This window comes from Botrytis sinoallii (genome assembly GCF_014898435.1).
Source record: "Botrytis sinoallii strain Bc 23 chromosome Unknown BSIN_010, whole genome shotgun sequence".
Taxonomy (NCBI): Eukaryota; Fungi; Ascomycota; class Leotiomycetes; order Helotiales; family Sclerotiniaceae; genus Botrytis; species Botrytis sinoallii.
The window spans coordinates 1,409,831-1,432,355 of NW_024066037.1; the positions used below are offsets into that span (position 1 = coordinate 1,409,831).

At 42.6% G+C, this 22,525-nt stretch overlaps 8 protein-coding genes across 8 annotated transcripts; 2 read left to right on the forward strand and 6 right to left on the reverse strand.

Moving 5' to 3' along the window:
- Window positions 1-6: 6 nt before the first annotated feature.
- Window positions 7-702, forward strand: EAF02_006553 (uncharacterized protein; the record flags this gene model as incomplete). Its single annotated transcript, XM_038902601.1, has 1 exon — window positions 7-702. The coding sequence occupies one exon, from the start codon at window positions 7-9 to the stop codon at window positions 700-702; it is 696 nt and encodes a 231-aa protein (XP_038757821.1).
- A 1,306-nt stretch (window positions 703-2,008) lies between these two features.
- On the reverse strand, window positions 2,009-3,506 carry EAF02_006554 (uncharacterized protein; the record flags this gene model as incomplete). The annotated part of the gene is made up of 2 exons (XM_038902602.1): window positions 2,009-2,773; window positions 3,064-3,506. 2 exons carry the CDS (start codon window positions 3,504-3,506, stop codon window positions 2,047-2,049), a joined length of 1,170 nt encoding a protein of 389 aa, XP_038757822.1. The 3' UTR covers window positions 2,009-2,046.
- Window positions 3,507-6,342: 2,836 nt separating this feature from the next.
- EAF02_006555 (uncharacterized protein) lies at window positions 6,343-11,186 on the forward strand (the record flags this gene model as incomplete). Its single annotated transcript, XM_038902603.1, has 5 exons — window positions 6,343-6,381; window positions 6,546-6,750; window positions 6,848-7,115; window positions 7,165-10,773; window positions 10,925-11,186. The coding sequence occupies 5 exons, from the start codon at window positions 6,343-6,345 to the stop codon at window positions 11,184-11,186; spliced, it is 4,383 nt and encodes a 1,460-aa protein (XP_038757823.1).
- A 1,191-nt stretch (window positions 11,187-12,377) lies between these two features.
- On the reverse strand, window positions 12,378-13,097 carry EAF02_006556 (uncharacterized protein; the record flags this gene model as incomplete). The annotated part of the gene is made up of 3 exons (XM_038902604.1): window positions 12,378-12,697; window positions 12,766-12,864; window positions 13,013-13,097. The coding sequence occupies 3 exons, from the start codon at window positions 13,095-13,097 to the stop codon at window positions 12,378-12,380; spliced, it is 504 nt and encodes a 167-aa protein (XP_038757824.1).
- A 70-nt stretch (window positions 13,098-13,167) lies between these two features.
- EAF02_006557 (uncharacterized protein) lies at window positions 13,168-13,462 on the reverse strand (the record flags this gene model as incomplete). The annotated part of the gene is made up of 2 exons (XM_038902605.1): window positions 13,168-13,365; window positions 13,415-13,462. 2 exons carry the CDS (start codon window positions 13,460-13,462, stop codon window positions 13,168-13,170), a joined length of 246 nt encoding a protein of 81 aa, XP_038757825.1.
- A 468-nt stretch (window positions 13,463-13,930) lies between these two features.
- Window positions 13,931-15,076, reverse strand: EAF02_006558 (uncharacterized protein; the record flags this gene model as incomplete). Its single annotated transcript, XM_038902606.1, has 2 exons — window positions 13,931-14,826; window positions 14,866-15,076. The coding sequence occupies 2 exons, from the start codon at window positions 15,074-15,076 to the stop codon at window positions 13,931-13,933; spliced, it is 1,107 nt and encodes a 368-aa protein (XP_038757826.1).
- Window positions 15,077-17,672: 2,596 nt separating this feature from the next.
- Window positions 17,673-21,174, reverse strand: EAF02_006559 (uncharacterized protein; the record flags this gene model as incomplete). Its single annotated transcript, XM_038902607.1, has 2 exons — window positions 17,673-20,681; window positions 20,731-21,174. 2 exons carry the CDS (start codon window positions 21,172-21,174, stop codon window positions 17,673-17,675), a joined length of 3,453 nt encoding a protein of 1,150 aa, XP_038757827.1.
- Window positions 21,175-21,875: 701 nt separating this feature from the next.
- On the reverse strand, window positions 21,876-22,446 carry EAF02_006560 (uncharacterized protein; the record flags this gene model as incomplete). The annotated part of the gene is made up of 2 exons (XM_038902608.1): window positions 21,876-22,192; window positions 22,245-22,446. 2 exons carry the CDS (start codon window positions 22,444-22,446, stop codon window positions 21,876-21,878), a joined length of 519 nt encoding a protein of 172 aa, XP_038757828.1.
- Between the last annotated feature and the right edge of the window lie 79 nt (window positions 22,447-22,525).

The window sequence follows — 22,525 nt, forward strand, 5'->3', positions numbered from 1 at the left end:
AGAATCATGATGTCCACCGCACTTACAACCACAACTCCCATCTCCTCGTTTCTTACTCTTCCTTCCGAACTACGTCTGAAAATCTGGTCCAACCTCCTTCCTGGTCCTCGTACACTTCCAATCCGCTGCTCTCGAATCCACAAATCTTATTACACTCCTGTTCCCACTTCCGTCCTGCTATCAATCTCTTCCGAAACGCGAACTCTATTTCTCAAACACTATTCTCTCCTCCACCTAAACCCCTCTTACAACTCCACTATATACATAAATTTCGCACTGGATACACTTTTTTTTGACCACGAAGAATGTTCACCTATCGGAGATTTGGCTATGGATTTCAACACTTGTGCGCAGAAGGATCTGATTGAGAGAGTGGACATCGATGTACATTTATGGGAAATTATGCGATTGTTTCGATTTGATGCTTTGGCGGAGATCAAATATTTGTATGGACTTAAGAATTTGACATTTGTTTTGAGGAGATCGAACATCGAATCGAATAATGGAGAAGAGGATGAGGCTAATAATATGAGGGCGAGAACTAGGGATGTATGGGGAGGAAGGATGTTGATCGAGGGGCAGACAATGGAAAGAGAAATTGCGCAATGTCAGTGGTATGTTTCGATGGTGAAGTGGGAGGTGGAGCATGGGACTCATCAATGGACGGACTGTAAACCGAATGTGCAGATGTGTATTATATGAGGAGAATAAGAAGGTTGATGAGACGAGCGCGAATGAATAAGGAGAGCAGGGATTGCATTTTATGGAGGTTCTGTCTGCAGTATCAAGACTAATCTCCGAAATTCACGAGGCGTGAAAAACGTTACACAAATCTTTACAAATACACGAATATGCGAAGATACACGAACTAGGGGTTACATTGGGAGAATAAGGTCACACCGCTCATGAAATCTGTATAAGAATTCCAGTGTTGCCATCTCGCAGAAACAATGGAGCCTGCGCTCTCACATCTACGAACACATCTATAGATGTGATATATCAAGATGCGAAATGAACCTTCAGGCTGGCTTTTTTTCCAGTCTCTCGAATGTTTAGCTCTCATAACAATACCTTCTATTGTTTGTACAGACTCCCGGCATTCTATCAAGGAAGCTTTTCTCCTTTAATGAACCTCTATATCACCGTCAACCCACATCATTTCACACCAAAGACCATCTAGGATATACATCACGCCGATCAAACAACATGGGGGAGTATCAATCACCTAGCAAGGGATCTCTTGATAAAAGGACTAGGTGTATCCGCAGGACTGGATAGAACTGGTTCGGTTACCTAGGTATAAATAGCTTTCTCAAATATACACACCTATCAATCCCCTGAAGTTCATCGGTACAATAGCATGATTGTAAATAAAAGAATACAGATTTGATTAAATATGTATACAAAATAACATTTTCATCAATGAACTGAATTCTTGAATTTAAGTATCTTAATATAATAACAATAATCTCAAAGTATTCAATAGTCTAGACTGCAATCCAACAATGAAAATTGTCAAATCTCCAACTCAATTAGAATCCTCAAAATTTTACATTATTGGATAATCCAATTATCCGAACTATTGAATACCCTGTCTGTTGTTAATAATAATAATAATATATATATCTGGAAATCTGAAATGGAAGAAAATTCGTCTTGGAGATACTCGGTAACCTTAGCTAGGTATTCAGATAGATAAATAAATAAATAATAGTCATTATTTTATGTGATAAATTATGTAATTTTTGCTAGATGGGTGGATGGATGGATGGATGGGGTGAGTCTGAATTGTGTGTGTGTGTGTGGTTTATAATATGTAGATTTCTAGGGATGCGGGAGATGGGAGATGGGAGATGGGATCAATGGGATACTTTTGGGCCTTGTGGGCTTTGGATATATGTATGTATGTATGTATTTATGTATGAGTGAGATTTATGTGATGGATGTAGGATATGATATAATATGATATACAGTACATATATATTTAAGAAGCCATGCAAACCAACCACCCCTCCCACCAACCTCAATAACTCATCCCCTCCCTCTTCATCTCCCCAAAAACCTCTCCACAATCTCCAGCACCTCCTTCGGATTCTCCTGCATGACCCAATGGCCCGCCCCCCGCACCACTTTCGTCCCCTTAAACCTCGTACATCTTTCGCCCATCTGTTCTAAGACCCCCGGTTCCTGATACATGCCCCAGTCTTTTTCTCCGCTGACAAACAGCATGGGGATATCCAATGTTTTTCCTGCGAAGAGCGCAAGCTCCTGGGTGTAGTAGGGAGATGTGAGGATGCGGTACCAGTTTAACATTCCTTGGAAGCCCGTGCGTGTGTATTCGGATGTGTAGACGGAGAGGTCGGAGGGGGAGAGCCAGGTTTCCATTCGGGAGAGTGAGGAGGGGGGGATGGACTGCATGGTTGTTTGGATGATGTCGCGCATGGTGGAGTGCAGCGGCATGCTGTAGTAGGGTGGGAGGTGTTGGAGTTCTTCTGCGGTAAAGGATTTGAGGGGGTGGGGGGTGTTGCCGCTCCAGTGTCCGGATTTGAGGTAGAAGTAGCCGTGGAGGAAGGAGGGGAGGGTGGAGAGGGGGGTGGAGAGATCGCTGGCGGCTTGTGCGGTGGAGTAGTAGGTTTTGTAGTGTTTGAGGGGGGTGGGGAGTTGGGAGAGGGAGGTGTGGATGTCCGGGGTGGGGGTGGAAGTGGAAGTGGAAGTGGAATTGGAGATGGGGAGGAGAGGGGGACCTTTGAAGGGGTGGGAGAGGAGGATGACGCTGCGTGGGTGTTAATATATATATTTGTGGGGGAGAAACATATGAGTTGATAGGGGAGAAAAAAACACGTGAAGATGATTTAATGAAGTGACGCTCCGCTGGCCCCTGCCGTGGAGGCAGAACATTACCCTTCTATCGAGCGTAGCGAGCTAAGGGGGTTTGGGGGCTTGCCCCCATAAACAAAGCAAGCAAATAAGCAAGTACTTACTCACTTACAAACCAGCTCTCACAAGCAAATCCAATCCAATCCAAAAACCTCACACACCGAGAAAGAAAACAGGGAGTCCTACGATTTAAACAAATCCGGTCTCATAACTCCACACCAGGCTGCCACCACCGCCCCCAAATCATGACCTAGCACACATGCTACATTTTGATGGCCGAGGGCGTGGACTAAAAATACCATGTCGGTGACGAGACGCGAGATGGTGGTGGTGTGCAGGTCGACGGTGGAGAAGGGACGGGAGTCGTGGCCGGTGGTGCGGCCTGCGCCGCGTTGATCGGGGGCCACGACGTGGTAGCCGAGGGAGGAGAGGGTGGGGAGGAGATAGCGGTAGGAGAAGGAGAGTTTCGGGGAAGCCGTGGAGGAGGAGGAGGAGGGGGTGGGATGTGAGCCCGAGGTGAGGAGGTGCTGGGTTAGGGTGGGGGTGGAGAGGTAGAGGGAGTTTATTCCTGGGGGGAGGGGGAGGGGTGGGAGAGGGGTGGAGGGGGTGGTGGAGGGGGAGGTGGACATTTTTGGATGGTGGGATCGAGTTGGAGATAGAGATGGTTGTGATGGATGTGATGGATGTGATAGGTGTGGAAATTATAGGTTAATTGAGATGTCAAATAACTATTAATATAGACATCTTTGTAGGTAGGTAGGTAAGGTTACACTCTTCCCAATTCTTTCCCCTCGCTTCGTACCTCCATATCTCCATGTCTTCATAAGTCAGATTCTCAATCACGTTATCATGATACAGTATTGATTAATTGCGGAGAAAGGATCTACAGAGAGATGCATACCGGTAGGAATCTATAAATCTACCTATATGTACGGAGTACCTAGGTATTCTCGGTATATCGTAGGGATGAATGTTTTTGGTTGCATTTAGTCTGAGCTTAGGAGAATGATGAGGATTTTGTTACTTTTGTATTATATAATTTTATGAAAATTTGAGTGAGTTGATTAATTTATTATTACCTAGGTAGATAGGTACCAGTACTTGATTTATTATTTAGGAGATAAGTTAGAAGAAAGGATAGAATAAATTAAGTATCTAGTAATTACTAAGCAATTTATATATCGTAAAGAAAGAATGAAATCACCAGAAATCAATTTGTCACTCCAAAACACAACAACTACAATACAATAACTTGACTGTCTCTACGATAATTATACTGAAAGCTACTCATACCTCCGTACTTCTCAGTATCCCCTCTACGTCATCATACATTACGTAGGTACGTACCTGGGTATTTGATATACCGGAGCGGGCCCATCCCATGGATACTGGGTAGCAGTAGCTCAAGTCTAGTCCTTTCGAAGTGTGGCTTAGCTGGAGGTTTTGGATTGATCTACACACGGAAGGGATGCATACTGTAGGTAGATGTTTTGTTATATTCTGTAGGTGATGGATTGTTTTATGGAAAGATGGGTTTGGCAATGGGAACTTTATTTGGAACTGTTTTTTTGGAACCGGGAGTTATACTTGGGATTGTGTGGGAGAGTGTGTTTTGGTAGGGTGGGTGGGTTTTGAGGGGGTCGATTTATTGCAGTGGTTCCAGGTTGTTTCTGATGGGGGGATTGAAAACGTAGGGTGCTGGTGGTGGTTGGTGTGGAAAGGAGGGTCGAGAAATGAATTCACATGATGGGAGGTAATCACCAACTTATTGAGTATCAATGTTATTAATTTATGACTACTATCGTGGGGTTTGAACATTTGAACGTTTGTGTATATGCTTGCTGGCTGGATGGTCGTTGGTGTAACAATCTCCCAAAGCTTTGGAATACATTACTACCTAGGTACCAGTAGATCCTCTATTACCAGATAGGTACCCAGAATACCAGATCAGACCCTTGGCCTTCCAAGTTCCAACCGTTCCAACTCTTTCCTGAGGCTGTTCTGGTATATGTGTGTGTGTGTGGTGCGTGTGTATGGTGTGTGTGCTTTGTTAGCCCAACTCAATACTCAGGTACCTACCTGGTCATCATTCGCATTCCGGGCAAAGAACAAGGAATCAAATTGTATATAAACTTTTGAACTTTGAACCTTTGAATCATGTAAATATCTACAACCGACCTATCACGTGCCTATCTGATGTAAGTGCGCACTCAGGTACCTAGTATTCACGATGAAACTCATTTGATAAGATCAATGAGGACCTCTATATTTAACTGATATCGTTAAATTCCAAGCAAAAGGTTACTAGGTACTAGGTAGGTAGTAAGGAAAGGAAGTGGTGTATTTGTTTAGTACTTATCATTATTACTACCTACCAAGTAAATATTGGATGTTGATTGCATGCCGTCCAAACTCATAATTCAAAGGTCGAGGGAAACTTTTATTATCTACGTACCTAGGTAGGTATGATCTATTCGTACTCTTCTATTATCCGGCTTGTCGCTCTCGAGCTGCCACGATCAAGAAGTTAAATGATTTGATATGATTTGATATGATTTGATTTGATTTGATTTGATTAGTTGGAATGGATGATGAAGAGATACTCATACTACCTACACCGAGGTGCTATTATGTGTTGGTGTTTGGATCGTAAACTTTGAATTGGTAGAGAAATCTTCAAAACCTCTTTTGTCTCTCCATCTCCATCTTCATTCCCCTCTCTGCATTCATTGCCATTTGTGAATTTAATGAACATGAACAAAAACCTCACTTGATTCATTTGATTAAAATAGCTACATTTGATTGGAACCATTCTCATTTCGCCTCTCCAAAATATACCGACTGAGTACTGACTGACTACTTCATACCCAACTTTATCTAGACCTCACTTGTCTTTCTCCAAAGTTTCACACTTCACTTCATCTCACACAAAATCCCATCAAACGTCCTACCGCTATCTATCTAGATAGGATCCTTCCCACCTTTCAATGATCTGATCTTCACTCACTTGCCTTGCATTGTCGATGCATCCATCGTCTTAATTGTATCCACCTACTTTAAATCTTGACTCCATTTTCAAGCATCAAAGTTACTCCATTCGAAAGCTCTTGGATCCTGATCTACCACCAACAACCAAAAAGAGAAACTCCAGAACCCACTATTTCTTCTGCACACAAGCATCATCAGCCACAACTTCAATTCAACCAAACACGGTTCAAGGGATTCCCAAACATCCCAGTTGTCATTCCAGATTTCATTCGCCTACATCGCCAGTCATCATCGAATCAGTGAATTGGCGTGACGGGATCGTCATATTCTTGTATTGTTATCTTACGGAAAGGGAAAAATAGTCATCGGAATCTCATCATTTTCCATTTCCTACATTATTTTTTTCAATGCGATAATATCCTCATTAGCCCATAGTTGGCAGAGGGTAAAGAGGCGATTCAGCCTACGACAATCAAGATGTTTGGAAATAGAAGGAGAAGAGCCGTTTCGAATCCGGTATGTTAGATTTCATTGTACTGCATTCCATTCCAACATTTCATCGATTTTTTTTCAGGTTGCGCGACAGCTCAATCGCAATTGGCTTCCGGGGAGATCTTTGCATGAGAATAGAGTACATGCAGCCACATTCGTAATAGATGCTAACAGGTTTAATGTTACAGCCAGTAAATTCAAATGTCAACGCATCTGCCGCGACCGCCGCGGCACAGGCATTTCTATCTTCTCAAGCATCAAATACTTCCTTGTCTTCCGCTGCAGCAGCTGCCGCATTACGATCCAGACCAACAACGCCTACTTCGGTCGCAGATATTCAAACCAAAAGGACAATTCGGAGAAAACGGTTCAACCTCTTCTGCTGGAAGTTCTGTAGGTGGTTCCGTACGTGGCCCACCAGGTTCTACCCTTGTGAGAAGAGGAAGTTCCGGTTCTATGACTGAACGAACTTTTCGGGAATCTTCGCCAGTTCCAAGTGCATATGATGCGCCGCCTGTGCCGGCCATTCCGCAAAATATCACAAAGGCTGGTGGGAAGACGTCACGAAGATCTGCAAGTATGGATGCACCTGGATTGAGAATCGCATCACCACCCCCAAATAAAACTGGTGGGAGAGGTTCGAGTCTTGGACCATCAGCGACAGCATCGCGTGGGTCGGGTCCAAGAAACCCAAGTTTATCCAGTGTATCTGAGATGAATGGGAGAGTAGAGGGTCCGTCAATTTTTCTACCCTACGAGTACAAGGCCAATGTCTCCTGAACAAAGACGGCTAACATGTTCTGCAAGCTTAAGTACAAGCCCAAGGATTGTTTCGCCACATAACCAAAATCTAGTATACGATCCAAATACCAGACGCTTCTTACCGCTAGCGGATATTCTAGCTATCGAGCAAAGATTGAATGGAATTGCTAATGCTCCAGTTAAAAAGAAGAAACGAAATCCGCCTGCACAAGGTACTCATCTCGCAGCTGGATCGGTGGGTGGAAGGATAAAGGGTACCGCGGTGGATGCAATGGAAAGGGCATCAAACACATCAACCACACAACAATCGATATCACAACCTTCCCAGCAGCCCATGCCACAATCTACCCAGCAACCCGTATCACAGCCCACTCAGCAATCCATATCACAGCCTATATCAAAACCTAATAATCAACCGAAATTACCCCCCGCGCAAGTCGAAACTTCTTGGGAAAATCCCCAATCTATACCTGTCTCAGAATCAAATACTCAGCAAAAATCTCTTACAGTGACAGCTCCACCAAAGAAGAAAAAGAAGCGCGTTATCATAACCGATTCTGATAGTGACCAGGCATCAATTCTACAAAATTCGTCTGCTGATGAAAGTGACGTACCATCACATGGTTATAAAACTCGAGCAGGCGCCATCTTGGCGAAAAAGCCATCAGTTGTACGTGAGGATAGAGAAAGAGAGGAGAAAGAAGATGATTCGCCGTTGCGCTCTGGAAATGTAGGGCTTTTGGAGGATCGCATTGAACCTACAAGAACTATATCACCATCTCCTTTGCCTCGGTCATCTGCCGGTAGGGGACATGGTCGAGCGCAATCGTCAGCAAATTATGCGCAAGAACGCCAGCATACCAGATCTGCAAGTCAACCTCCAATGACATCTGTTGCCGCCCCTTCGTTAAATGAAGAATCTCCTCGTGGTGGTCGTGTCCAATCCGTGAGTCCTGCGAGAACTCCACATTTTATGGCAACCCCCGAAACCTTGACGGTTAGGCACCAGCCACCTCCCAGATCTGTATCTCCACGAAAATCAGCCTTGAAACATTCTTCTATGTCTTCAATTGAACCTCGAGGACCATCGCCATCTGACGGAGGTTCTTTCCGGCTTAGTGAGGTTTCTAATGATGAGGAGCAGCCAAGAAAGAAAGGAAACAGAGTTAGCTTTGATGAGGGAAACAATGTTGTATTGGGTCAATCGACAACCTTACCTTCTGGTTCACCAATGGTTCCGAGTCCGCAGGTAAAGCGTAGCTGGTTTAATATTGGTCGTGGGAAGAAGAAGGACATACATGCTACAGATGAAGATGACGACGAAGTAATGAAACCAAGGCCAGCTCTTCCATCTTTTGGAAGTGTGAGGGAAAGAAAGACTCATCGAGAGACAGAAGAACGAGTTCTAGTCAGACCACCAGAGCAAGTAACTACTATTGCTCCTGTCACTTCTCCTACTTCACCATTGTTCACTTCTCATATGGGAGATGTACTGGAATTCCCCATGGGACAATCAAATGATCATGTCGCAGGTTCACTACTCGCTCATGATGCCACTTCGAAAAATGCAGCAAACATTTCGAAATCTCGCGAGCCTCTACCTCCTGATGTCACATCTTTGGAAGGGACCGGGGAAATTTCAGATGCTAGCAGTACGTATAGCTTAGATAATAATGCTATCGGTATTGCTAGAAGTAATAGTGTGAGAGTTGGGCCAGAAGATGGAAATGCTGATACATATCGAGAATTGGCAAGCCCAACGAAAGATCAATTTGAGGATCACGAATTGAATGAAGATATTCCCGAAATTGCTGTTCAAATGCCTACTCCAATTCCAGAAGGCACACAATCAAGAGAATGGTTGGACATGCCTGGTGGGTATAGGGGTTCAGGAAGCTCTACTTCGAGTTATGTGGATCAACCCAAGGATGAGGTTCACACTGCTACTGAGAATGGTATTATTGGCACAGCTCTTTCGCCTACTTCCGAAACAGCAAATTCAACAAATGGTACCTCGAACTTATCGGAGTTTGACGATAGTACCAGAACAAGTTCGGAAGCTCATCCTGCACCAATTTTTGAAGAGTCGGATGAGTCTGAAAACGACAGTATATATAGTGATGCTGCTGAAGAGTTTGAAACGCCAGATGATGGTGGTTTTATGTCTTTGGATGCTGTGGTAGAAAGTCCTGTATCGGCAACTGCTATACTAGCATCTGAGCCAGACAGCCCAAGAACTAAATTGGCGAAAGAAAGGGCATACATGTCAAGTCAGTTGCAAAGAAAGTCAAGTGAACCAGATCCAGAAGAAGGATGGGAGAAAGCTCAGCAATACTGGAAAAATTTGTCAGTGGACAGGAAGAAGCAATTGGAGCTAGATGCATTTAAGGTGACAGATGAAGAAGAGGGAGAAGAAGTGACGCCAGCCCCAAAGCCAAAGAAAATGAAAAAGAAATCGGTAACCATACAATCGCCTACCTCTCCTATCATGCAAACAATGCAACAATCGCCATTTCCACAAGTTCAAAAGCAATCAAATAAGGAGAGAAGTTACATGATTCAAACAGGATCAAAAGCAGGCCCCAATGCTCACGGTCAGACAACTATGCGATCATCCATGAGAGCGGAACCTCCTCATGCGGAATCAGATGTTCACATCAGACAATCTATGAGAGGATCTGGTTCAACAAAGGGAGCAACTCAAAATGGAACAGCTCAGCCTAATGGAATACTTCAAAAGAAACAAAGACCTGTTTCTCTTCCTCCTGCTAACACTCAAGCAAATACTCAAGCTGTAAATCAGCAACTTCGACTTATTCAGGGTGCTGCTGCCACTGCTACTTCACCTAATTCTCAAAGAAATAGTGCAACAGTAGCACCAGCTCTCCTACGACGTAAATCATCTGGAGATAGTGATACTAGTTTCAAACGTGCTAGACCTGCAACAGATGGAATAAGTATGAGACGTTCTATGCGTCGTGAAAGTGATGTATCATCAAATGGTCGTCAACAATCTCCTCTAAACTCAAGTCGATTTAGTCTTCGATCATCATCACCTGGTGGACCTCCTGCTGTGACTATGCGAGGAACAATGCGAAGTTCTTTAAGAGGATCTAATGATTCTACTGCTCGAGCAAAATCTCCAATCAGAATACCTGGATTCGGCAGAAGTTCATCAGCTAGACCAGCTCCAAAACAAAAGTCAACTCAACGATCAAGTCGATTTGCTGATTCGAGTGATGAAGATGAACCTCGTGCTGGATTCAGAAGTCGTTTTGTGGATTCAAGCGATGATGATGAACCTACACCTATAGCTCCTATAGTCGCACGACCAATATCATCACGTGGTACACCAGTTCGAAGTATACCAAAACCTATAGGGTATCAAGATGGAGATTCTTCTGATCTTCCAGATAGTGATGATGAGAGTCGACCTGCCACAGCTAAGAGTTTAAATAAATCCAAACCAAATGGCAATAGACCATCATCTCGAAATACGACAGCAGCATCTGGAGATTTACAGAGATCAGGTTCAGGTCGTGGATTAATCAAGGTCGGCAATGGACAAATCACACCGATTACTCCTCCTAGACCACAGGATGCTCGACGTGGAAGTATTTTATCTATTTTTAGGAAAAAACAAGATCCGAAATAGTAAAGTCAGGAAGTTACAATGGAGAAAAGTCCGGCTAGAAGAGATACACATTTGGAGAGAAGTAAGGAGATCTTGAAGCTATTAAGAGACCGGAAAACTCTTGGTAATAATCTGATTCTCCGAGTTTGAAAAGAATCCCAGACAAAATAGTGGATCCTTGGCTGTGGCTGATGATACGGGAATCAAAGTACCTTTTGAAGAGGGTAGACCATTTTCTGCGGATACAGGAGCAGGAATTGTAGGAGGTGAAAACAAAGAAGTTGTTGCGGAATTGAATGGGAGACCAGAGGTTGGGAATCGAAGGTTTACGGCTACGGGGTTGAGTGATGTGGATGTTATGGGGCAAGGAGGAAGTCCGAGAAGAAAGAAGAAGTTTCAGGTTTTGAGAAAGATGTTTAGGTTGGAAGATTAGGAGGAGGAGGAGGTGAATTAATGGAAATGGGAGAGTTGTCTATGTATCACTTTTTTTTTTGGCCCTTTGTTACTTCCCTTCATTAGTGGATTGACGGGTGGGGATTGCCGGGTTGGGGATTGACGGATTGGCGGGGAAAATAGATACAATGGAATTGAATGGGGTTGATGGATGGATGGATGGGAAGAAGGATATGGATGGGAAACATGTAAATACAAACGCATGTTTGTTTGGTTTCTGGGGAGGGGACGGGTTGTAGAAATATATGTAAAATTTTAATTATCAATGTTTTTTTTCAATTCGTTGTCTGATAATTTGGGTTTTGGTGTGGTTGTTGATTTGTTTGTTTGTGAGATTCATTGATTAGGAGAGGAGGGAAAGGAGTGTAATGGGAAAAAATGGGAGGTGATTTGAAGGAAGTGGAAAGTGATTTAAGTGTAATGTAGTGGGAAGGAAGTCGAACGAGGAAGGTAATTTAGAGGAATGCCGTGTCTTCAGTAGGTGGGGAGGACTGAGCGTGCTTTCTCGCAATGATTCTGGACTTCTTCGAAGCGTTTGGGAAACGGTTAGGAGGAATTTGTTCATGGCCATCCTTCAAAGGTGTACGTACGTACAGTGGAGTGGTTCTTTTGGTATGGATAGGTTCTTCTCGACCGCGCAGTGGACGACGTTGCTGGGGCTGTAACCTAGAGGACCTTGAGGGAAATGAGATGTTATTTAAAATAATGCTGTTATTGGCGGGGGCTGGTGGGGGCTGGTGGTGGTAGTGGTGGTGGTGGTTATGAGGTTTAGGTTGGATAATTTGAAGGATAATTTGAAGGATAATTTGAAGGACTGTCATGTTATGGAAGGATTCAGTTCTTGATTTGGAAGGAATCTAAAGTTAAGGGGGGAAGAAGAGGAGGAGAAGGGAAAGAAACTTCTAGATTATATACATCAAGAGGATCATGTCCTAGGACTAATATCTAGAGCAGGTGACGAGAAAGGAAACCCGAAAGAGGACCGAATCGTCACAGTGTAACACCACGAAACCTATCTTTGATCGACCATAACTCCCGCTACAAGAGCTTGATGAGTATATAATGACCTAAAATTTAGTCTTCGAATTAGGGCGAATCGAATGATATCTGAAACTCTCGAAACCATTTTCTGACCTTAACCCCATATTCACTCTTCATATAACCTAAGTTTCTACCCTCTCGTCGATACCCGCAAAGCCGAATTCTCCTCACTATTATAGAAATCCGAGATCCCTCTCTGAACCGCCGGTCTATCAGCAATACGAGCAATCCACTGTAGCAAATATGGGAAACCCGCCATCTCCTCATCGGTGAATCCTGCATGCTTCCATGATCGGACCCACGGCCACGTTCCAATATCAGCAATGCTGTATTTGCCTTTTCCTGCTCCTGCGAGGTACTGACGTGGAATGACTGTGTAGTGTCCTGAGAGACGAAGCTCGAGTACCTTGTAGATGCGGAGTGTCTCCGTTTTGAAACGTGAAATGGCGTCTTTTTGTCGTGTTAGTTCCGGGGAGTATGTGTGAGTGAGGGAGTGTCTGTCTAGGGAAAATCCGCACAGGGAATCTTTTCAGGTGCGGATTTACGGAAATGATTGTTCTGTCCTTGATTTGGTTGGCCTGATGCTTGCCAGAAAAAGAGCCATTGCACCGCTTCGGCTATTCTGTATTCAGGTCAGAAGATCGATGAAGATTCATCAGGAATAGGGTTTACGAAGATTATCCAGTCAGATTTGATCAACCGGGTCAAAAACACATGCTTGAGGAACAGCCCAAGCCGAAAGGGTGTGAATATGAAATCCATTACAAACTTCACGTTTATTGTCAAATCCAAAAACATTATCCTCATCGAAATTATCCGAGAGATATAAAAGTTCTGCAGATGATTCCATGACCGGAAAGGGTCGCGTCAGCGTATTATCTAACAGCAGTGGAATCCGTCCTTCAAGCGATTGGTCAAATTCAACGGTCGTGAGCTTCAAAGCTGGAGTTAGTCATATCATTAGGATTCAAACGCAGAAACCAATCTTCCTTTTGTTCATCTGTTTCGAGATCAATTAAGCTAGTCGTCCATTCAAGGCCATAAACATCTTTCAGTTCTTCAAGCATTATTTGCACCTTTTTGCCGTTTGGTGTAGCTTCGGTGATTAGATGAAAGCCCTGTTATGGTGTCAGATATTTATGAGTATATTCTTGAATATTAACTTACTGTTGCATTTTTAACTGCTTCTGGAGTATTATCAGTATAGAACTCCATCTTATTTGTCGATTTTTCGATCACGAAGTTGAAATGGAAATCGATTGGGGAACCCAGGCTTTAAGTAGTTTACCTCTACATATACTGCTGATTCAAATGAGGGGCTATACACTGATTATACACATCGTTATGGTTAGTCATGTAAGCTGCATGTGGCAATATTGCTGACAAATTTGTGATTCAAGCAATCTTGCGATCATTTGGAATTGTATCAGTTCTGGGAAATGTGGTCGATTCAACTCTACTCTAAAGGTTATTCTAGAATGGAAAGTGGGCTGGCTTATACAGGCCAGTCACCACAAACGAACGGGGTCTGTATAAAGAACGCTAAGCTACATTGAGCTAATGCAGCTCTCCACCCAACCGACAAATTGTCTAACCATATACATTTTGTGATAAACGCGTTCGAGATCATCATCAAACACTTCCTTACGAATTCGATATCCAAGGGGTAGACGATTCCAATAGCTATCCGAAATCCGGAGTGCCTAAACCTGTTACTGAATCCCAACCGGGTGTAGCATTCCAAGAGGCATACGGTACGATTGGACTACCATTTAAACCCTCCTCGAAGCGAAAATGACCATAAAATCCTGTACTTCCTATATGTACAATTTCTTTCAGACTCTTCTTTCCAACACTATGAAGCCAAGGGTTCAAAAATCCAAAAGGTGGAAGATGTGAGGAAATGCGAGCGGCATTCAAAAGACCGATGATTCCAGCGAAGGTTGGGGCTGCACAGCTGGTACCATCTTCATAAATCATGTGGCCGGCATCAGCGGTGATATATCTGACTGATTGGGCGGACAAATCTGGAAATGCACGCCCATGAGGGTCAAAAAGTCCCTTTTGTCGGTCGCCGAGTTGCGTCTGGAGAGAATCTTCTACTGCCTCCTGTTGATACGATGGCCTAGGCCAAAGATCGGAAAAGCCGCCAGAGGAAAAACATACTGCTTGCTCAGGGTCGATGTAACGCACTCCACTGACTGACGTAACCCATGGGCAAGCACCTGGGAATTGCGGTGGGAAATGCGTCATGTTAGAACCGTCGTTTTTCATACACGCTGTTCCTACGCCTTTGTCCCCTGATGCGACGATGACCGAGGTACCACGAGCACCAAGCTGAGCTATCACGAAGCATGTCTGTCGGGCGTACGATCTCGGCACCATCTGTTCGTCTTCTCCATATGATACTGAGATCGTCGAAGGGAGCTCTTCCTTTGGCAATCTAAGTAGGTGTCTCAAGAGATCTAGATATGGCTCGTTACTTCCGTGTAGACTTGGGTGGTCGTACTCTGGAACGAGGATTCTATGACTTGCTAAGCACGTCTCAAATATTAAGAGGGAAGCGTTTGCGATAATCACTTAGGCAAGTCCGGTGATGAACTCGGTGACATGAACACCATTTGCCATATCTATGACGTACTGAATATCCAGATTTGCCTCGGTACTGCTCCCAGGACTTTGATCACTCGGAGCCCCGTTGATGGAGACTACCGTCATGTTTTGACCAAGAGCACCCGGTGCCAACTTTTCTTCGAAGAGAGCTAGATCTGAGTAGCGGGCAGACTCATTTAGAAAGCTCGCAACTCCAATCACATTTCGGTCATTCATCTCGGCTTGGTAATGCACATTCTATATTGCTTCCAGACATTTTGGTGTTATTGTGTTATTGTGTTATTGCAAAATGTCCTATTGAAACCAGGCGTCTGAATATGTTAATAGGTGTCCTGCAGTACTCTTGGGAAGACAAAATAACGTATCGATACTCTGTGGACTCATCTGACCAAAGCGAGTGGTCGGCTGGATGACGATGATGTGTGCAGCAACGTTCTTAGGGACTGAATGCTGTAAAGTCCGTATCCTTTGTTGCCCACTTGACACTTCTCGGTACCAGAAGAATGTATCATTGAGCATAGCTTGCACGACTTGGACGCGGGTTGTGACCTGCAGCAGTCACCCTTATCCGTGATGTTACCGCTAGGAATCCCTGCGTCGAGGAGCCAACTCCAAACTGTCTTCCTACTCTCCTCGTCGGCCTTGAGCATAGTCTCCACTTCATTGCGGCTCATATGTTTGTCCATAGAGTACATTATCGGGCCTGGAGATCTTCAGTAGCGTTTGTTCAAGATGTCCGTATTCTGCGAACGAAGAGCAACATGAAAGCGCAGAAGCTGCTGTGGATCAGCTGTGCTGAGTTGTTCCCGTCCTTTGGAGATGTGTCTGAGTTTTTCGAATATATGAAATAGTCACATAAAAACAGCAAAGGAAATTACTAAAAACAAAATGCAAATCATTAATATCTAATAATTAATAATAATAATATTCTTTCTTTTCTATCTCTCTAGGTAATCATTAAATATATAAAATGCCCTTCTCTTCTTCGAAATATCATTCAACTTACTTAATATATCTCTCAAAAATCCTTCCTTAAATTCTTTTTTTCTTAGAAATGATTCAAATGTTTTATATATATAGATAGATAGATAGATAAATATCAAAAAACCCCCCCACGAAAAATGAAAAACACCTAAAAACAAAAAACCATTACAACAAAATCTTCCCAAAAATTAAACCCCTCAGAATTCCCCCCCCAAAAAAACACACACAAAATTACATTCCGGTACGGGGAATTGAACCCCGGTCTCCCGCGACCTTTTGAAGTAATCAGATACTGACACTTACTGAGAGGCGGAAATGCTAGCCACTACACCATGCCGGATGATTGTTGCTGTTTTGTATATGTAAATCATCGTTGTTTGGAAATATATTTGAGCGGAGAAATGCGGGAAAAATTCTTGGAATGAATGTGGATAGGTATGCAGAGATTTCCAGGTTTCTCGGGGAGGGTTGGGTTAGCGAGGAGGCGAGTCAGAGTGGGAGGCGAGTCAGGGTGTTTGGAGTGGGGTACCGGTGCTGTAGCATCATATGTAGGTAGGTAGGGAAAGATAAGTGAGTGGGTATAGGTACTTACATCTATTATACTATATATTTTGAGCTTGAAATGTAAGATAGAAGATTATCTGGTGTAGAAGATGAATGGATGAAGGAGGATGCATTCGAAAGATTTATATTATATTATATATCCTAATAACATCTCGGTCTCTTTTACAAAAAAGAGTAAAGGAAGTCTGGATATTTATCTAGTGTTCATATCTATATCTATCTATCTATCTAAATGTTCATCTGGAGGGAGTATAGTTCTAATTGATTGATCAATTGATTGATTGACTAAATCTACCTATTAGAATTTCGAGTATAATAGGATATTTAAACTAACATCTCTAAAGTTTTTGTTCTGGTCTGATAACATATAGCTCGTTTTAACAAGTATACTTATGAGAAGTACGAATATCTATCGAATCTCTATCATGAGTATATTATAGATTGATAACATAACACCTACTATACGTTCTTATTATTATATTCTAGGACCCTCTACCCTTCTCCCTCCTCGGATATTCATATGCTCGAAATCTCACATCTACTAGCTAGCGGACACTCCATACATAAACTAACAGAATAATTCTAACTTTCAATATTATCAATAAACTTATAAATTCATCCCTTATTATTTAATATCAAAATCTATCATTTCATTACCAATATATAATAAATCATCACGACAATTCTCAAGATACTCAACTCAATAGTTCAAAAGGTATTACTGAATCGATTTTTCCAGTACCCCTTCAGCCCATAAAACTTACTAGTAAAACATCCGACTAATAAATATTCCATCCCCATTGTGTATTTCAAAGTTACTCGCTAGTGCCCTATGGCATAGCCGTCTTATATAGTCATGGACTGAAGCGGGACGTTAAATTAAAATCAATCAATCAATCAATCAATCAATCCGACTAATAAAGTATAATCAAATCATGCCCATTGAGGATCAACAATTGTTTAATTCATCTAAAGACTACCTACCTATATTGCCCACCACCCCACCCGCAAAAGTTCAAATAAATTACAAGCATGAAAACCCAATTGAAGAAGAAGAGGAAAAAACTACAAACGCCTACAGTAGCCACCATTCCAATCATTCCATTCGCTCATTGTTGACCCTAACCACCATAAACAAAACACTCGCTCGCTCGCTCTTGACTCGCCTCAAAAATGCATATCATTTGGATTTCTTCTGAATATTCTCATCTAGTCATCGATCAGAAACACACTCTCCATGGCACAGGTGGCATGTAACCTCCACCTATCTTTCAAACTCCACCACTTTCTGTGTTGCCGAACTAGAACTTCTTTCTCTCTGTGAATCTCCAGAAATACCTGGCATCAAGCTTCCAATCTTACCCGATATTCCTACTCCCTCAACCTTCTCAATACCACTTCTAATACTACCTGCTTCAGCATCTGCTCCCTCTAATAAATCTCTATCTTCACTCCTTACACTCCTCCTTTCAGCATCACCACCATAACCCCCTGAAACTCTTAATCCATCATCTTCTTCCTCCTCATCTTCATCTTGTACACCCGGTCTATGCACAGCATTTCTCTCCATTTCCTTCTGAGCCTCATCCATTCTTCTTCTAACTTCCGCAGCAACTCTCATTCCATCAGTAACAATATTATCCAAGACACCTCTAAGTCCCTTTCCAGGTGGTACCACACCAGCAGAACTAGGACCACTAACAACATTTGCTGCTGCACTTGCTGCCGATTTGCCGATATTTGTGAATGTAGTGAGGGAAGAATTTGTTGTATTTGAGGTAGAGGCCATTTTATCTGAAATGCGAAAGGAAGCTGGAAATGAAGATTCAAAGAATTGTTCAAGAAGTTCATCAGCTAGAACGACCATGCGGAAAGTAGGTAAAGTTATGTGAAGGGGTTTGGAAGGGTCAAGAGCTGCGTTAGCACTTTCTGACTGTGCTTTTGAGACACTTCGAGAAGGTGTAGAGAGATTTTTGGGTTTGTTGGATGGTGGTGGAATAATTGGAAGATTGATTTCCTTTTTGTTTTTCTTTAAGTCGGTACCAAGATCTAAGAGATCTTCTTCTTCATCTGAGTCATCTGAATCGCCAATAGCAAATGAGTCGGGATCGACAAGGCCATTTGTATCATTTGAGGCATCCTCAACTTTCTCTTCACTTTCTCCTTCACTCTGATTATCTTCCACTTCATCCTCGATATTTTGTGGATGATCTGGATCAGCATACTCAAAACAACGTCTGATGAATGCACTAACGCTACTCAAAAAACGTTCTTGTGTCGTTGTATGTGGACTATTGAATTGTGCTGGATTACCAGCTTCATATTCGCTTAGTCCAACCATGGAAGGTGAAGGCGTCAGAGATCCTTCTAGACCTCTTCGAGAAAGGAACAGTAGAGCTTCAGATATCCTTAGAATCCCTTCTCTGTCCACTTTTCCATCTCCGTCATCATCATAAAGTTCAAAGAAGTATGTAATGCTTCCCATAATATCACCTTTGCCCTTGATATGAGCCAATCCTGTGACGACATTTTGTAAAGTCAGTGCGGAATTCATATCCACATCCCATCTTCGGAAAAGTCGTTGCATGAATTCGTGATCGGCTGGTTCAGGGTTACCAAAACCCCAAGGAGAGAGGGAAATATCTCGACGTCGCAAAGAATTGCCAAAATAAGAATGTTTCTCCTTCTCGAGTTCCTTTTCTTGTGTTGATGGTGAGTCTGTTACAGCCCATTTGGTCATTCCAGCAAGGAACTCTCGGAAGCAATCGTAATCCATCAGAGTAGGACTTGGACCAAGACCCACTCTACCTTTCTCGATATTTTGGTTCTCTCCTAATCCAGCAATGACACTGGCTCTATTGGCTTTTGCTCTTCTTTCTTTTTCTTCTTGTATCATCTGACTTCTTTGTTGTCTTTCGTATAAGACGCCATAAAACCTATCATACAAAGCACCCAATTCGTCAACACTCAATTTCTTGCTTTCCGGACCTAAGTTTCGTATTGAGGTTCGTTTTGCAAAACTTTCAATACTGTTCAAAACAGCATCTTTATGATTCATACGTTGCTCTGCAATGGTATTTTGTGTGATCCCTGAGAACTCCTTGAAAGCAACAACCATCAACTCCTGAAATCGTGTGACTGCTCGTAATTTTGCATTCTCGGATTTTGGATGCGCAGATTCATCCAATTTCGAGAAATACCCTTTCAGAACAGAAATAAAAGCTCCATCATCAGTGGCATCTAAAAGTTCTTCTCCATTTATGCGTAAAATAGCGAGACCAACTTGAAAGAGTACCTTTGGACCTTCTAAAAAGAAAACATCTAAAACACGGAATGCAAATACGAGAGGCATAGAGTTAATATACAGTGACAAAAACCAAGGCAGAGAAACGACTGAAAGTTGAACGTCCGATTTGACAAGATGATCCCATAATATTGGCATAGTCTTCTCTACTAAAGACTCAAATACGCGTTGGTCCAACAGAGTGCCGTACATGGTTTGTGAATAGTATCCGGGAAGTAATCTGTCGCATAACGCGGATAATAAGAAGTAAGCTTGGGCTTCAGACATATAAATTAATAGTGCTGCCACAACGATATTCATAGCCTGGCAATATCCGACTTCTTCGTTGGTCCAACTATATGCTGTAAGAACTCGTCTCAATCGATCGATACCTTCCGCATTTTGAAATCCAGGGTATTCCGGTAAACTTCGATTAAGATCCTTCTCAATTTCATCAATCGCAAGAGAATCTCTTCCTTCAAACTTCGCTAGAGTGTCTGTATATAACGTGGGGTTTTCCAAGCGTAAAAACAATGACCCTGATGTTTGCTCCCATATTTCTCCTCGCAGTCGATTCGGTAATCCAACTCGGATCAGCTTATGAAATGTAGGTTGGCGAATTAATGTAACATTCCGCCCATTTTCTCGAAGATACTCTCCCCATAGTCGCATCTTACTTTTGTCTCGTAATTTCCGAAGGTCGCCCGGATATCTGAATAACATTCCGAGTCCTGCATCTGGAGCTTCTCCTGTTTTGCTGTCGCCTTGTAGCAAATATTCCGAATAACACTCTGCCACAACACGTTTCATCTTTGCGACCTCACCTACTCCCGATTTTAGTCCTTTCTTTAAGCCATCGCAAAACCGTTCGCATGCTTGGCGGGTTCCAGCAAGATTTATTGTAATTTTTTGTTGATATGTAGGTTGTTTTGGGCCATCTTTCGCTGATGTATTTGTGATTCCATTCCAGGTAGTAATAGCCAAAGCAAACTTGACTCCATGTCAGCAATAAATAATGCGGTAAAGAAGGGATGCATACTTGATAGGATTGACTATGAAGACGCTCTACTCGTCTTATAGCACATAAGGGCAATGTGAATCCATTCCCTCCAGGTCCGGCACCATGTGTTTGCCCATTGAATCCAGAAGATGTACCCGTACTCGCCGTTTGAAGGAAACTTGTAGGTTGTGTCGAGAAGCACAGATATGCTTCACTCAAGTGCAACTTTCCAGCATAATGAAACCCTCTCTCTCTACTACTATCCTTCTCTCCTTGTGTAGCATTCGGCGAGTATTGGTTTGGTGGGGCTATAGTAAGTTCTGCAGTGATTTCTTGTAGAGGGGTTTGGGAATCTGGTAATCGGAATTGATTGCGGAAGAGAGTAGATTTAGCAGGATTGCGATCAGAAGCAGAAATATTGAGAGCTTGAGTCGGGTCAATGAATGATTGAGCCTTTTGCACAAAGCTTGAGAAATTGAACATGGTTCATGGTATCTGCTGGTAATACAGCTTAAATCATTGAAGTTTTGTTCTTTGGAATTCATTCGAGTTGAGGGACATCAAGTCTCAAGTTCCGATGTCATCAGCCTCGGCTTATGTAACACGGTTAAACCAATAACAATACACCAACTGGACCCCTTAAATAATAAATACGATGCATGTTTTAGATTTGATCCTGATCACATTACATATAATTTACAAAAGTCTTGATACTTTACGGATATGATTGATAATTGGTTTCCATGTTACGAGATTCGCAGGTAGTAAATCTTCAGTTTCCTGCTGCGTGCTGGATTCTCTCTCAAGTCCCAGATCAGTACTCCTCACCTTGAAGTGGCCTCTCAGGTTCAGATATAATTTAAAAAATATTCGAGCATTCAATTGAATATCAGATGATGGTGAGTTATTCAAAGATATGAATGAATATTCTAGAAACTTTGGTATGCCTTGGAGCAATGGTGATTTAGCACTAGGTATTCACATTTGCAAGAAAATGGTTTCATGATTTTTACAGAGTATTATTTTTGCATTCAACCAATGTCAAATTCCGAACAACCTGTTTCCATCTCAAACTTCATTCAAAGTTATCGGTTGTCCCAAATTCCAACTCAATCTAATCAATTTTCCCTAGCCACTAACCTCCACATTCCTACACAATGCCATTGTCAAATATATGAACCTCCTTAAAACGCAGCCTGCGCAGTGGTAAAGTCGTTATCAATCGTATTCAAAGCCGCAGACAACTGTGGCTCTACATCAGATGAGGAAATGGCAAGAAGATTCTTTCCAAAATCATCAGTTTCCTTTTTCAAACTCGTCAAGTCACCCTTAACGGTTGAAGCAACCCCTGCGTTAGCGAATGTAGACTTCTTTGCTACAAGCGCATTGAGTGCCTCTTGAATATCGGGAATCAGGTTATTGATTTCATTGAGAATACTGTTGGAGTCGGCTGAGGATAATTGAGATGTGTTGGCAGCATCATTGGCAGCGTTCTTGATAGCTAAAGTGAATGATTAGTATGGGTTGTATGACAACTTCAAATTAGAACTTACAAGTTTCCAAAGTTGATTCAGTGCTGCTCACTGTAAGCAGGTTAAAGAATCCACCGTTGTAGTTGTCTACTGCAGTCGTAAGTGCTTTGACATTTGTATCGATGGTGGTTATATCTGTGAGAAGAGTCGCCGGAGTACGCTGGTAAATAGTGGCAGCAGTGACTGCTGTGATGAAGCAGAAAATGTTTTTGATGGCAACCATTTTGTCGGTTTGAATTAGACAAGAAAGCAAGGAGGTTTGAAGAACAAGTTTATTAGATGTTGAGATGAAGAAGTGTGTA